Source organism: Lutra lutra, chromosome 7 (assembly GCF_902655055.1).
Source record: "Lutra lutra chromosome 7, mLutLut1.2, whole genome shotgun sequence".
Taxonomy (NCBI): domain Eukaryota; kingdom Metazoa; phylum Chordata; class Mammalia; order Carnivora; family Mustelidae; genus Lutra; species Lutra lutra.
The window spans coordinates 86,049,445-86,065,995 of NC_062284.1; the positions used below are offsets into that span (position 1 = coordinate 86,049,445).

Sequence of the window (16,551 nt, forward strand, 5' to 3'; positions counted from 1 at the left end):
TCTTATGGCCTTCAAATTGTATTGCAGTGTGAAAAATAGCTTCTGAATATTTGAAAATGTACATATTACAAAATATAGCTAGCTTTTAACCTCCTTTTGCTTTTATTTTCTCTGCCTCAGAGACTTGAAAATTTGGTGGTGGGGTTTGAGTGTCACAGACCACTATTTGTCTTGTGAAAGTCAACAGGACTAGGATACAGAAAAACCAACACTGATGTTACCTAGAAATCAGGAAAGGCCTTTGCATGTGGATGATTTTGTGTTCTACCTGATGCAATAAATGACACAAATCCCATGCTCTTGAATCTACCTATCTTCTCATGTCTGTGTGAAAAATACTACAAAATCAAGATGTGAACAAATATCCTGAGCTCTACCTCAAGAAGATTGGGCTGCATGAATAGAAGATTGACTTCTGACGAAAAGAAATATAACTCGATTTTGATCTTTGTTCTTGTGTACACACTGCTGTGTGTGTGTGTGTGTGTGTGTGTGTGTGTGTGTGTTTTAATATACAGGCCACACATGTTTGTGTAACCTTATACCAAAGATAATTATCTGCCTGTAATTTTCATTTTTAACCCATGAAGATACTTTGTGAGACCCCTCTCAGCTGCTGAAGCTCTCTTGGCACTCTGGCAAACAAGAAAAGGCCCTCTAAGAGAGGGTTGTTAATACCTATGTAATTGCTGTGTTTACTCTTATTAACTGTTCTCAACGTAGGACAAGAACACGCAGAAGGGGGTTAGTTTTCAGCCTGGTGATATTTGGAGTTTAAACCACAGACTTCAAGAGCCTCTTTTCATGGGAGGTGACTCGTTGTGAGCCACATGGAGCTGCTTAGGCTGTTACAAAAAGAAGATGGGATGCTTCCTACAACGAAGGATGAAAATCCCAGATATACCCTTTCTTCCACTTTTTTACTCTCTCTGAAAAAAAAATAATCTTATCCTTAAGTCAAATGTCATACTTTCCTCTCCACCTTTCTTTCCTTTAAAGCTGCTGGGACTTGCGTGTTTGGGGGACTTACATATGAGTGGAGGCCAGGCCCCTGAGGGAGATTTCTAGTCACAGTTTTGTTTAGCCTGGACAGTCCACTCACAACAACACTTTTCATTGTATTTAACACCACAGCAACTAAGGACACCTCATGCAAAAACATTTAAAAAGCCAACCAAACATTTGCAAGCCTCTAACAAAACTTGGGGTCAGATTATTTAAGAGTTTTGGATTAAGGTTCCAGTCAATTACTGTTTTAGGTAAACTCTCCCTGATCACCACTCTTTTCAGGCCCATCCCCTCCTGACAAAGCTGGGTTAGGGTCATTCCTATGATTTTCTCTAATACTAGGTCTACCAGCAGGGTTTTTACTGTGTGGTGAAGGGAAAACACCACATGCTCACAGAGAGAGTTGCACAAAATCACCAATATTCTTTGTCATTGGCTTTGTTTTTACACATGGGCCCATGACTAACAGGGGGCAAGTCTCAATCTCAAATGTGAAGCAAAATCTGTGCTTAAATGCCTAGAAAAGTGGGGCTAGATGGACTGGGAATTGTGGAAGTGTTTTCTAAATACATGAAAGGGTGAGCTGTCCTCTGCCTCAGGTTGGTAGAAATGCTGGCTCACTGGGCTGAGGTTCAACGATGGTAAATGTGCCTGTGTGTAAGTGTGGTAGGGCGGGAGGACCGGGGGTGTTAAAAGGGAGGAGTGGGGAGGGGAGAGGAGCAGAGGAAACTTCTGGGAGAGGATACAAGGATGCCTACGTAGGTGAGTGTGGCCTGGTAAAAAGACAGGCGAGGGCTGGTGCCTACTTCTGTGCTTAGACATGGGGTTGCTTATAATCCAAGACTGTTTGCCCAGGCAGTTGGGTCTGCAGTAGTTATGTTCTTATCTATTGACACAGAGGCAGCTGACTCTCCCTGTGGGAACGGCAGCCAGTTTTTTTTGTGGGCTGGCATCTGGAGGTAAGGCCCCGAGCCAGGAGCCTCCACCATCATGCCCACAGAGGCCCGGAAGGTGAGTGCCAGGTTGCAGCACTCACCACAGGCCTCCCAGGTGACAGTGAGGATAAGTGGCTCCTGCGCTTCATGGAGGAAAGTTACACTTCCTATTTGTTTTTGAAATGAAGTTGAGGCAGGAACAAGAATGAACTTTGGGGGTGGGGGGGGTGGGAGGGCACCAGGAGAGTTTTATCTGGCTGATCCCTCCCTCAGTGAAAATCCTACCCCCCCACAGCCTCCTCCTTGCTCACTCAAACTCCAACTGGCTGTGGATCCCTTCCTATTGACTTAAGCTGGGCTTTGGCTTCTATCAGCCTCCAGCAAAGTCTTAAATAGTAACTCATAAACAAAGGTGGAAAACATTTCTAATGGATGCCTTCAGTGTCTTGAATACTTGTTGACAACTTTGTATCCTCAAGGTTTCCATCTTTCACAGTGCGATCAACGTATCATGTTGCTGATCGACAGGAATAAAAAAAGAGACACTAGAACAACAAAGGAAGGAAGGAAGGATAGAAGTAATAAAAACATCATTACCTGGTCCAAGCCTCATAATCTTGGGAAGCAGGCCTTTGTACAAAGCGAAAATCCTATAATAGCAAGGGAAAGAGAACATTCATTAATTCTGAATTCCGAATTCTCAATTCTGAAATTAATTCTGAATTCTGAATTCTTAATTTTGAAAGTAGAATGGACCAGCTTCATTGAGATGTTGACCCAGGGTCTCTAAGAAAATTTATCTGAAATCACATCTATCTCAAACCAGGCAATAATGTGGCTATATATTTTCTGCAGCAGACTGGACAAAGGGAAAGGGCTAATGAATATTGCCCAAGCTATGCTGATCATGTCCAACCAGAAATATGACTTTCCTCAGTGAGATGGCTTTTGCTTTGAACATAGGTCCTACTTTCATGACAGCTGTGTATATAGGCAAAATGACTTTTGTCATTGAATTTAAAAGACCACAGACTCGGTCTTCACAAAAGGAAATACGACATAGTGTAGATCAAAATAACAGAAGATTCTTCGTTTACTTGAGAATAAGATCTGAGTGAGGAGGGATGAAGAGATGGACATAACACTTAAAGACGAGCAGAAAGAAGCATGTACTTCGGATAAAGAAAACGACCTTCACAGAACTCTCATGTTTAATTCTCCCAGGTGACTATAATGAGACAACATTTTGATTGGATTTGCAGTTAGATGACAATCCTTCTCCTGCCCATGCGTGAACAGGGTGTATTACAGCATATTATGCAAACTGCCCAGGAAAAGGTTCATCCGGGCGCTCCAGGACAAACACGCAGTGGGTTGTATGATGGTGGCTGGAGGTTCTGGATGGTGTAGGAACACGCTGCCAAACTTTCATCATTGAATTATCTCTCAAAGTTTGTCATTCTTGAGTGCTTCTCTCTCTCTCTCTCTCTCTCTCTCTCACACACACACACACACACAAAACTTAGGAGATCTTAATGGCTTTCAGCAAAATGTTAATAGGCTAGGCTCTTAACAGTACTCAAGTCCTGCACATTTATTAAAATAAGAATGTTACCCTTCTTCCCGGTAGACTGTTGCCATTGTTTGAAAACAGGTTCTGTACTTGATCTCTCCAGGAACTGGCTGAGGCCCTTGAATCCTACTTTTGGCAACATCAAAAGGGATGTTAATGACTGAGGCTATTGTGCCTGAGAGAAGACCAATCCCAAATTTTCTCAAAAACTCCAAGGTTGGATCCTAAAAGAAAAGAAGAATAAAGTAACAGAGAGGGAAGCGGAAGCCCCTAAATTGGCTAAACACTATAAAGCAATATGTATTTAAGCAGAGCATTGCACTCCCCGGCACCCTCCTGTTATTCCAGCGGAACACATTAGGATTTCCTAGGCTGGAACTTGTTTTCTTGACAATCCCATTGGCTATGTTTTTACACATGGTCTAAATTGCTGAAGTACACATTTCCTCACACAGGATTTATAAACACAGTTCATAAAGAAAGACTGGTATGGCATATGGGGATGATTTGTATAATTGGGCTTCACAATGTACTTAGTATTACTGTATCAAAACAGGAGAAATCCAAGCACACTATTAGCTAATTGGCCAGAATATTTTACAAATGACAGCAACTTCCACCATGAAGCCTACTAAAATGCTCATTTGTGTGCGGACCCCCAAATGTTAAATTAAATCAAGGCTACTCTTGGTCTGCTGCTATTCCCCTCCAGGTTTTTTGCATTTATTTTCACGTGTAGCTGATCCACTGTACTGAGAAGTGCTAGCTTCCTGTTGTTAACAAACCAACTGAGGGAGTTTGCAAAACAGCCTGTGACGTTCTGTGCATTATAAACAGTAGTAAGTTAGGGGACTAATTGGCTGAAGAATTTACAACCTATTGTTCCCGAATCTTATTCTTCCTTCATGGCAAAGGAAGAAGAGAGAGAGAGAGAGAGAGAGAGACAGAGGCATAAAGACAGAGGCCATGGGTTGGGGGGCGGTGCGGTGCGGTAGGGGAGTTGGAAGCGGGAGAGAGAAAGACAGAAATCTTTCTTCTTTCCGTTTGAATTTGGTCTGATTTGATTTTTTCCACCCGTCCCTGCTCTGCTTTCTGACATCAAAGTATTTAATTAGGCCTTACGTGGGAGTCCCTTTCCTTCAGCCTATTTTTGTGCCCAGTGAGCTCACATCATGCTTTGTTATAATGAATTTGCGGGGAAGTTCTCATTACGTTTTCAGCCTCAGGTCTTGCCCCGAAGAGAGGTCATCCCACAAACCATAAGCTGCTGATGGAGACCACCCACCCCTCCCCCATCCCTCCTCTGCCCTTTCTTTCGGTCAATATTTCAGGACCATCTTCACACAGGAACAATACAGGATGGTGCCAAGATACCATTTTGCCCAGCAGGAGAAGGCAAGTGGAGAGACATACTTGATTAAAATGAAAAAATTATGAAATCACGTCTGAGCGTTGCATGCTTCTAGCTTCTATGGAAGAAGAAAACTTCTGGAAGCTCTGAAATTTTCAACTGAACCAAGAGCCAGATACCATCACAGAAACCCCTATGTGGCTAAATATAAAAAGTGAAAGGTTCGGTAATAATTCTTGGATCTGGGCCATACAGGTGCCGGGTAGGTTTAAAGGGATTTAAAAATCCACAGGGTGTTTCAACAGGAAAAACAATGCAGTGATTGCAGTATGAGTGAGGTGTGTTTAAATAATTCCCCCTCCCCCCATTTTTTTTCTCTTTTACAAGGAGAGAAAAACGCCTTTATGTTACCCTTCTCCGTTATGGCCCAGAAGCAGAGCTGGAGCACAGGAGGATGGCGGGTTCAGGACTGGCTCTGGTTTGTCTGACCTCGCACAAGTCACCAAATCACACAAGTCCATGTCCAGAAGTTTAACACCCGCCTTACCTTTGTCCTGCATTGTTTTTCTGAGAAACAAAAAACATTAAAAGAAGTGAAAGTACTACGAATGTTGTATAAGCCTGGTGGAAAATGGATAGCATTATTATGTAGCCTGTCTTCCAAAGTCTCAAAGCATCCCATAATAAGACTCTCTGATGGCATCCCTGTGACATAGCCAAGTGCTCCTTTTTCCATTGAAGACAAGGGTGAAAAGGATGACTTGTATGCACCTTGTCCTTTTGAGACAAAGGACCCCCTCAAGCATGCAGCTTGTCCCATCTCCCAGTGTGTTCACTGGAGTCTAGAGCTGGAGGGGGTTTCCCTCCCAAGACATTCGATGGAGTTCACTGTGCTTGAGACACCGCTGGAGACTGAAGTCTACGGTCTTCAGCTCATCACAGTCTCCATCTGCACAAGTATGGACCGAACCAGGGTCTCTATACACTTCTCTTGACTAATAGTCAGGTACCACAGCAGTTCCCCAAACCAGATGTGCATCACAGTCACCTGAGAGCTTTACAAAATATGCATGCCTGGGCCCCCACCTCAGGTTTCCAGATCAAAGTCACATGGGAAAGGACCTGAAAGTTATTTTAAAAGATCTCCAGGACTTCCGAAGCTGCCAGGCTGGGGACCCACGTCCAGGCATTAGTGATTTTGATATTCCAGATAGTCACTTGCTACCCTTCTGGGCATTCTAGGAAGGAAAAAAGTCTTCTTGGGACAGCGAGGAGGTATTCCTCACCACCTGGTCCCTGGGGGCTCAGCCAGTTTCTTCCTCAGAGCCCATGGTCTGCTCTATGTAGCAAACCCCTTGGGGTTGGGCGTGCTAAGGAGAGCCCTCTCAGCTTGCCTCTGCCCTTTTTTTTGTCCCCCCCACTACGTGTCATCAACCATTCTCAAAATGCAGCCTCTCGCACACTTCTCCCCTGCATGCACCCCTGGCTACTCCCGCTGCTCTGGCTTTAGCTCAGGCTCCCCTCACCTTACCAGGTCGTGTTTGCTTTTTGCTCTCTCTCGTCTGTTCACAGTGCACCAGCTCTCTTCTTGGAAAACAGATCTGCCTGTGGTTTCAAAGACCCTCAATCCTTCCCCACTGCATGGCGAGTAAAGCCAAAGCTCCTCACTTGGCCTTTGGTTTCTTTCCCACAACATGTTTCCAACTTACATCTCTGGCCTCCAGTTTGATACCTCCACCCCACCCCCATTCTACAGTCACACTGGTTAAATCATAATTATGCAAACTAACCAAGCACTTTTCTACCTCTTTTCTTCAAACTACTTCCATAGCCTATGAAGTCCTTCTCCATTATAGTTACCTAACGCAGTCCCACTTCTCCTTTAGGGACAAGCCTAAATCCCACTGTGTCCAGGATACTTTAATGCATCCCTGTAAAAACTGATTTCTCCCTCCTCCTGTACTCTTGAACCTCTGTATGAACCACAATCTTTGCCCTGGCCAAGGCTCACTGTATGTTTGGTTTATTTTTGCATGTATTTATTTTCCCTGCTGGATTGTAAGCTGGCATAGCATCGGAACACATGTTACGTGTTACTCCTCTCGGTGTCATCTGTTACACGGTGTACACAGTAGGTGCTAAATAAATGTCTCCTGCTTGGTCTATCAGTGTGTTTATTTACTTTTGTAGAAATAATGAGAATCAGGCTTAACCCTTAATCACTATTTCTCAAGACTCAGCATCTTCTAGCCTAGAAACAAACCTCTATTAACAACTTTACATTTCTATCTTTCTGCCAGGAGGCATTAACATGGGGACATGACAAGGCATTGGACATTTGCAAAGTGGAGTATTTCAGGGCAAGTAAATTGAGACTCTCGGGTCACAGAGCCAGGCCTGGGCTTGCTAGATCCCACTGCTCAGTGACTCGCAGACAGAACCATGATATGGCAGCCTGTGACTAGATTTTAGCAGAAGACTGTGATGGGAGTAGAGTAAGTAAGGTCTTGAAATAGTACACTTAGGGTTCTTCTTTCTTATACTTCCTGAACTTTCCTTAGTAGGGAGAGGCACCCACTTGCCTCAAGAATGATCGTTTATTGTAGCAAGACTATGAAGAGACAAAAAAGGCAATACTTAGTGTTTCTGGTTTTCAAATTATGCCTTTTCATGTATTACATCAGCTAATCTTCACAAACTTTGATGGAAGAACATTATTATTATTCCTGCTTTAAAAATGAATTAACTGAAAGGTTAAGTATAAGAAGGGAATTTTTGTTACATCCATGTGAGCCTAAGACTTTGCTTCAGGTCATAGTTTTTCTACTGATACTCCTTAGGGCTAGAGGGTGGGCTGGTGGGAGAAGGGTCCCAGCACCTCCTGAAATTGTGAGCAATGCTTCTGTGTATGTGTATATGGACTCTTCTGCAGAGAGTGTCTATAGATTTTATCACGCTCAAAGTAGCTTAAAAATAACTTCATGAAACTATTTCCCCTACCAGTAAATTCATAAAGAAGAGGGGAGTTCAGGGTTGAAAACGCTAGGGCTGAAAAAAAAAAAGTCCTCATTTTCACAGGGGTCATTAGGCGATTCAACTTTGAGGAAAGATTTCTGCACACATTCCTGCCCTGGAGTCACGTTGCTCATACTTCAACTATTTCTATGAACTCAGTGGTTCTCAAAGTGTGGTGTTTGAACCACCATCATCAGTACCATGTGGCAACTTATTAGAAATACAAATTGGCATTCTAGCCTAGGCCTATATGGGGATGGAGCCCAGCAATCTGTTTAAACAGTCCTCCAAATTTAGTCTGATGGATACGAAAGTCTGAGAACCCCTGGTTAATTGGAAGATTATGGTTCATCTCTTTGTATCCTTGGGTTGGATAAGTGATGCACTGGGTTGCTCTGGACATGCTGGAAACAGGGCTTTGTTTCTTTAAGGCTGCAGAACTAAAAGTGATGCTGTTAACTGTGTTCCAACCTGCTCAGTCCAAAGCAACTATGCATACTTGTGAGGTTCTGGAGTACCAGTGATACCTGTCACCTAGTTATTCTGTACTGGCTATCAATGAATCATTCATGCATTCCTGTCACTAATGATAAAAAACACGTCACCATGAAATTAATAGTAAAAATAAATAGAAACATAAAATAATATATATGTTTTATAATATTTATATTATTTCTCATAACTTTCATTATGAGAACTAATGGCACTATTAATAATAGTTACTTATTGCTAGATGCCATCTTATATGCAAAAAATATATACAAAACATATATATTATGTAAGAACCCCATGGATTAGGTATGTAACACCATTTTACAGATAAGGACAAATGACTGAGAAAGCTAAGTCGGTTGTCCGGGATACACTGATCGTTAAGAGGTGGAGCCTGGACTTGAACTCAGGTTCTTCTGATTTGCAATCAGATGCCCTTAACCATTATATCATATTGTTTCTACCCATCATTCATTTTTTTGTTTATTCATTCAACAAATATTTGTTGGATGTCTATATATGCTTAGTCCTACACGGGTGCTAGAGTTGAGTGTGAAGATAAATGATCCAGAGAAGGGTTGGGGGCGGGTGTGTGATTAAGTATCACAGTACAATGTGATAAGTAATGAAGTGGGAGTGTAAAATATGCAGTAGGGGAGAAGGAAGTTACTCCTGGCTTTCACTATTAAAGTCCTGTGAGGTAGTACCTAGCTTCTCTGCCTCTTAAAAATGTAATCACTTCTTGATGTATATGTCCAACACCCCAACTTCTTTGGGGAGGCCCAAAAAACTGGAACCTTTCTTGCCAGTCTTAGAGCTCTGACAGGTCCAGTACAATCTAGCTACCTGGAGCAGAACTGAGGTGTCATAGCCCTCAGCACAGAAGGAGAAGACAAAAATGGCAGTTGCCTGCTTCTCCCCGAGTAAACCACGTATTAAAACAACCTGCTGAGGGGCACCTGGGTGGCTCAGTTGATTAAGCACCTGCCATCAGCTCAGGTCTGATCTCAGGGTCCTGGGATTGAGCCCCACATTGTTGGGCTCCCTGCTCAGCAGTGAGTCTGGTTCTTCTTCTCCCTCTGCCCCATCCCCCTGCTTGTGCACTCTTTATCTCTCTCTCAAATAGATAAAATCTTAAAAAACACTAAAAGAAAAGAAATAAACAACCAATTGGTTAAAAAGGAGATTAGAAAATACCTTCAGACAAATATAAAAGAAAAGATAATATAGATGAAATGAAAATACAAAACCTATGGAATGCAATAAAAGAAGTATTCAGAGGTAATTTCATAGTGATAAATACCTACATTTAAAAAATCTTAAATAATCTAACTTTACAGCTCAAGGAGCTAGAAAAAAGAAGAAAAACTCAGTCCAAAAATTAGCAGAAGGAAGGTAATAATAAATATTACAGCAGGGATAAACAGAGACTAGAAAAAAAATTTAAAAAATGACATTGAGAGGGCACGGATTGCATGGAGCACTGGGTGTGGTGCAAAAATAATGAATACTGTTACGCTGAAAAAATAAAAAATTAAAAAAAAAAAAAGAAAAGAAAAGAAAGGGGAACCTTCTTTTAGTGTGGGTGGGAATGCCAGTTAGTACAGCCACTCTGGAAACAGTGTGGACGTTCCTCAAAAAGTCAAATAGAAGTATTTGGAGATTGTACGTGTCTCAGTCAGTTAAAACCTGCCTTTGGCTCAGGTCATGATCCCAGATAGAGCCCCGCCATGGACTCCCTGCTCAGCCATAAGTGTGTTTCTCCCTCTTCCCCCCTCCTCACTCATGTGGTCTTTCTTGAACAAATAAAATAAAATTTGTGAAAAAAATTGAAAAAAAAATGACACTGAGTTCATTTTTTTGAAAAGATAAAAATGACAAATACTTAGCAAGATTAATTAAAATGAAATGAGGGATTAAATACAACAGAAGTGAGAGAAGAGACATTATAACTGACATCACAGAATTAGAAAAGATGAGACTACTAAGAATAATTATATGTCAATAAACTGGACAACCTAGAAACAGTGGATAAATTCCTAGAGAACATACAACTTACCAAGACTAAATCATGAAGAAACAGAAAATCTGAATAGACCTATAACTAGTATGGAGATTTAATCAGTAATCAAGAACTTAACAAAAAAGGAAAGCCTGGGACCAGATGGTTTCACATTGTTGCTACCAAATATATAAAGAAGAATTGATATCAATGCTTCTCAAACTCTTCCAAAAAATTACAGAGGAAAGAACAATTCCAACTCATTTTATGAGGCTAGCATAATCCTGATCCAAAAGCCAAAGACACCACAAGGGGGGGAAAAAAACAAAAATGAAAAACAAAATACAAAACACTATAGGCCAAGATTCCTAATAAATACAGATGTATAAACCCTCAATAAAATACTAGCAAATTGAAATCAACAGCACATTAAAAGGATCACACACCATGATGAAGTGGGATTTATTTCTGGGATGCAAAGATTTTTTTAACATAAAAAAAATCAGTTAGTGTGATACACCACATTAACAGAATGAAAGATAAAAAAAAAATATCACATGATCTTCCCAATAGGCGCAGAAAATGCATTTGACAATATTCAATATGCTGCATGGTCAATACCCTCAACAAAGTAGGAACACAGGAAAGTCCCCAACATAATAAAATCCATGTATGAAAAGCCCAGTTATCACACTAGTGAAAAAATGAAAGCTTTTCCTCTATGATTAGTTAACAAGGCAAAGATGCCTACTCTCATCACTTCTCTTCACCATAGGATTGAAGTCCTAGTCAGAGCAATTAGATAAGAAAATAAAAAACATCCGGGGCACCTGGGTGGCTCAGTGGGTTGAGCCGCTGCCTCGGCTCAGGTCATGATCTCAGGGTCCTGGGATCGAGCCCCGCATCGGGCTCTCTGCTCAGCGGGGAGCCTGCTTCCTCCTCTCTCTCTGCCTGCCTCTCTGCCTGCTTGTGATCTCTGTCTGTCAAATAAATAAATAAATAAAATCTTTAAAAAAAAAAAAAGAAAAAAAAAACATCCAAATCAGAAGAAGTAAAATTGTCCCTGTTACAGACAGCAAGGACTTATATATAGAAAAATCTAAAGATTCCATAAACAATATTTAGAACTAATAAACAAATTTAGTAAAGTTGCAGGATACAAAATCAACATACAGAAATCTCCCATGTTTCTGTACATTAACAACCATCTATTAAAGAAATTAGGAAAATAATCCCATTTAAAATGCACTAAAATGAATAAAATACTTAGAAATAAATTCAACTAAGGAGGTGAAGGTCTTATATACTAAAAAACTGTAAAACATCAGTGAAAAAAATTAAAGAAGACACAAATGCAGACATCCCATGTTCACAGATTAGAATACTTAGTATTGCTAAAATTTCCATAATACCCAAAGTGATCTACAGAATCAATGCAATCCTTATAAAAATCCAATGGCATTTTTCATAGAAATAGAAAAAAATTCTACAGTTCATATGAAATCACAAAAGACTACAAATAGCCAAATCAATCCTGAGAAAGAAGAATAAAGCTGGAGGCATCACACTTTGTGATTTTAAAGTATATCACAAAGCTATAGGAATCAAAACAGTATGGGGCAGGCATAAAGACAGGCATAGACCAGTGGGATGTAACAGTGAGCCCAGAAATATATCCAAGCATATATGGCTAATATTCAACAAGGGTGTCAAGACAATCAGAAAAGAATAATCTTTGACAAATGGTGCTGAAAAAACTGAAAATCCACATGCAAAGGAATAAAATTGAACCCATGTATTATACCATACTCCAAAATAAATTAAAAATGGATTAAAGACTTAAATATGAGACCTGAAACCATAAAAATCCTAGAAGAAGACATCTGAGAAAAGCTTCATGACATTGGTGTTAGCAATGATTTGATACCAAAAGCACAGGCAACAAAACCAAAAACAGACAAGTAGGATTATGTTAAACTAAAAAAGCTTCTGAACAGCAAAGGAAACAAAAGATCAAAAAGGCAAGCTATGGAATTGGAGAAAATATTTGCAAACCATGTATCTGATAGAGAATTCATATGTAAAATATGTAAGGAACTCCTATAACTCAATACCAAGAAAACTAATAACCTGATTAAAAAATGGGCAGGGGCACCTGGGTAGCTCAGTCAGTTAAGCATCTGACTCTTGATTTCAACTCAGGTCATGATCTTGGGGTTGTGGGATCGAGCCCTGAGTCTGGTTCTGCACTGGGCATGGAGCCTACTTAAGATTCTCTCTCTCCTTCTCCTGTATACCTCCCCGCAACACCCTGTGCCCACACTTGCTCTCTCAAAAATAAAATAAAATAAAATTAAATTAAATTAAAAAAAAAAAAAAGAATGGGCAAAGGACTTGAATAGACATTCTTCCAAAGAAGACAGACAAATGGCCAACAGGTATATGAAGAAATGCTCAACGTCACTAATTATCTGGGAAATGCAGATCAAAACCACAATGAGACATCACTTCATATCTGTCAGAATGGCTATTATAAAAAAAATAAAAGGCAACAAGTTTTGGCAAGGATGGGGAGAAATTGGAATCCTCATACACTACTGGTGGGGGTTCGAAGTGGTGTAGCCTTTATGGAAAACAGTATCGAATTCTTCCAAAATTAAAAACAGAACCATGGGGGCGCCTGGGTGGCTCAGTGGGTTAAGCCGCTGCCTTCGGCTCAGGTCATGATCTCAGGGTCCTGGGATCGAGTCCCGCATCGGGCTCTCTGCTCAGCGGGGAGCCTGTTTCCCTCTCTCTCTCTCTCTCTCTCTGCCTGCTTCCCCGTCTGCTTGTGATCTCTCTCTGTCAAATAAATAAATAAAATCTTAAAAACAAACAAACAAACAAACAAAAAAACAGAACCATGATAAGGCCTAGCAATCCCACTTTTGGATATTTATCCAACAGAATTGAAATCAGGATGTCAAAGAGATATCACTGCTATGTTTATGGTAGCACTATTCACAATAAGCAAGATATGGAAACAACCTACAATCATTGACAGAAGAACAGATAAAGCAAACATGGCCTGTGCATACAATGAAATACTGTTCACCTTTAAGAAGGACACTTTGCCGTATGTGACAACATGGGTGGAAGCTGAGGATGCTACTGCAGTGAAATGAGCCAGTCACAGAAAGACAAATGCTTCATGATTCCACTTATATGAGGTACCTCAAATAGTCAAAGTCATAGAATCGAAGACTGGAACGGTGGTTGTCAGGGGCTTGCGGGACAGGGAAATGGGGAGTTACTAATCAAGTTTCAGTTAAGCAAGATGAATAAGCTCTAGACCCCTGCTTTACAACACTGTACCTAGAGCTGACAATAATGTATTGTGCACTTAAAAATTCGCAAAGGGTAGATCTCATGTAAGTGTTTTTACCATAGTAAAATAAAAATTTAAAAGATTTGAGGGAAAAATACGTCACTTAGCCTAAGTAAAATATTTAGGACAGATCACACCTTAATTGTGTAAATGGATATTAGTGTTGATAAAAAAATCTATCTTGTTATTAAAAATTTTGAACTTACTCCCATAATTTGTTCCAACTGTCATCAATCAGGAAACTTCCTGTGTTCCTAACCCACATTCCTAACGCATAAGCCTAAACTATTTTACTCCAATTTTTTGCTCAATTGCAAGGGCAATCAACTGTCACCATTCTTGATGTAATTCATGATTTAAAAACCGTTATTGAACTAACCTTTTCTTCCTCATGCTTAAAAACACAGTACCTTTAAAATATTTATAAGTAGTATGTATTATTTCCCCACCTACAGATGAGTTTTACTCTTTTCCTCTAAAGATTTTCCAATTTTTCTTCTAAAATATGGTACTTTAAACCGGAGCTAAGTGGCCTGAAATGTTAATGTATATTACATGCATTAACCTTATTTTGTGATAGCAATACAAAAGCCAATAGTCATAGTTTTAAAAAAATTATTTAATTCCCTTGTAGACATTTTTAAGGCTGGTGTTAACATTTCATCTCACAAATGAGAAAACAGAGATGGAGAAAATATATAACTTGCCAAAGAGACATGGCTAGCTGGTAAGAACCAGAATTTGGAATTAATACCATGTCTCTTACTAGAACTCTCTCTGGTTGCTTCCATCGCACTGCAATCTTGTGTGAGCTGCAGAGATGTGTTTACCTTCCCTCCTTAGGAAGGTCAATGAGTTTCCCTGACAGGACATATTATTTATAGGCTCTTCACAGCTTAATGAGAAATACTAATAAGTGATCCCGAAACACTGGTGGCCATGATGTCCCACAACCTTTAAAATTCAACAAAAGGTACCAAGTCATCAAAAATGAGATCATAGGACTCAAAATAGTTAAACAATCAACACACTACATATTTGTAACTAATTTAACCAACTCATGCAAACATTATATCCACAGCTAAAGACAGTACCAGTAATTTAAGCAATGGTACTTAAAAAGTTAATATGCAGAGAGGCAAAATGTCTTGATCAAAAGAAGCATATGCCTCTCCTTTTACCTTCCCCGGCATGGGCTTTGATGCCTTGTTTAGTGACTGGCCAGCTGGCTGCTAGCTTGATAAACAGAGAACCTGTGCCCATCTCACAGGCCTTTGTGATTAAGGTCTGGCGTCCTTAAGAAGACATTCCACACAGAGACATGCCAGAAGGAGGGGGTAAGGAAGATGGGGGAAAGAAGATTTGCTAGCTAGTGAGGACTAGGGGCGGTAAGGGAGATTGGCCAGGAAGCGTGCTGCTCCCCACAAAGCAAGGTTGAGCAGAGTGTAGAAATGGGCTTTTCACTTCAAAGAGCTCAGCACGAATATTGACATTAAAGTCTAGTCACAAACTCTTCCTACCTTGTCAGCCCAAATTAAATTTCCTTTGCTCCCTGCAATTCACATACCCGTTAATTTCTCCTGGTATCACACTGCATTTGAGATCCTCTCTGACCAGCGTTGACCTAACTTGAAGTCAGTATACCCTGGTTGCCTTAGACAGTCTTCAGTAAACATAAGGAGAAGAATGTTCTCCATTCAGGATTGGCCTTGGTTGATGCTAGATTGGATTTATTGTTGCTTGCCAAAAATTGCTAAAATAGTCTTGCCATTTGAAGAACAAAAATTACTGCTCAGAAGTGACAGAAAGAGATTGCTATAAATTGCTTTGGGTAAGACAAAGACAATATGGCGGTCCTCCAAAGAGTCACATGATTTTCAGGGTATCACAAATTACTTCTTGACAGAAATCTTTCTTTCTGCTTCCTCTTCCCCCAAGTAGGCTAATAAACTGTTCGATGGTGGGAAAGTCACAACCATGACAGGATATCTCAAAAGGGAATGAACATTTTAATAAATCTATTACTCAGTTACTAGATTATAGATAATAAACATGTGGTTAAAACCAATTTTAATGGGCTCCCTCACAGTTATTTCCATAATTTTACAAACGGTCAGTCTGTGCTAACAGCACACATTCTACACTTCAGCTCACTTTATTCCTTTTGTAGCACATCACCATCAATACCTGAAGGGGCTGTTGTCACTCAGCCTTTCATTTTCTCAAGGCTGCCAAGCAAGAGGTGATACAAACATGAAGTTCGTGATGTATTCTCATATGAGACATGTGAGAGGCAACCCTTTTGAAAGTTAAATTTCCTTTTAAATCACCCTGCACGGGGCGCCTGGGTGGCTCAGTGGGTTAAGCCGCTGCCTTCGGCTCAGGTCGTGATCTCAGGGTCCTGGGATCGAGTCCCACGTCGGGCTCTCTGCTCGGCAGGGAGCCTGCTTCCCCGCCCCCCCTCTCTCTGCCTGCCTCTCTGTCTACTTGTGATCTCTCTCTGTCAAATAAATAAATAAAATCTTTAAAAAAAAAAAAATAAATCACCCTGCACGCTTTGATTTTAGAAAAACTCTCCCACATTATCCTGATTAATAGGACACTGAATTAACAAGAACTGAAAGGAAGATGGACAGCTGGACGTCCGCATCTGTGAAAAAGACGTCCAGAAGACAGCCTGAAGACAGGCCGGATGAACTTTGGGGAAGATGTGGAAGGCCTGCTCTCGGAACTGCAGATGACTCAGGCTGGGAGCTACAATGACAGATGAGGCCCTCAACATGAAAATGTATCATCCTAAGCTCTAGC

The 16,551-nt window shown here is 40.6% G+C and overlaps 1 protein-coding gene across 5 annotated transcripts in view; it reads right to left on the reverse strand.

The window, feature by feature from the left end:
* The window catches only part of SLC25A21 (solute carrier family 25 member 21), a 500,678-nt gene that overhangs the window by 3,358 nt on the left and 480,769 nt on the right, over nucleotides 1-16,551 (reverse strand). For all 5 annotated transcript variants that reach the window (XM_047736329.1, XM_047736328.1, XM_047736327.1 and 2 more), the window contains 2 exons: nucleotides 3,559-3,740; nucleotides 2,541-2,593 (listed from right to left, as the gene is read on the reverse strand). In XM_047736329.1, the coding sequence (XP_047592285.1) occupies nucleotides 2,541-2,593; nucleotides 3,559-3,740 (235 nt within the window). The remainder of the gene's footprint in view (nucleotides 1-2,540; nucleotides 2,594-3,558; nucleotides 3,741-16,551) is intronic.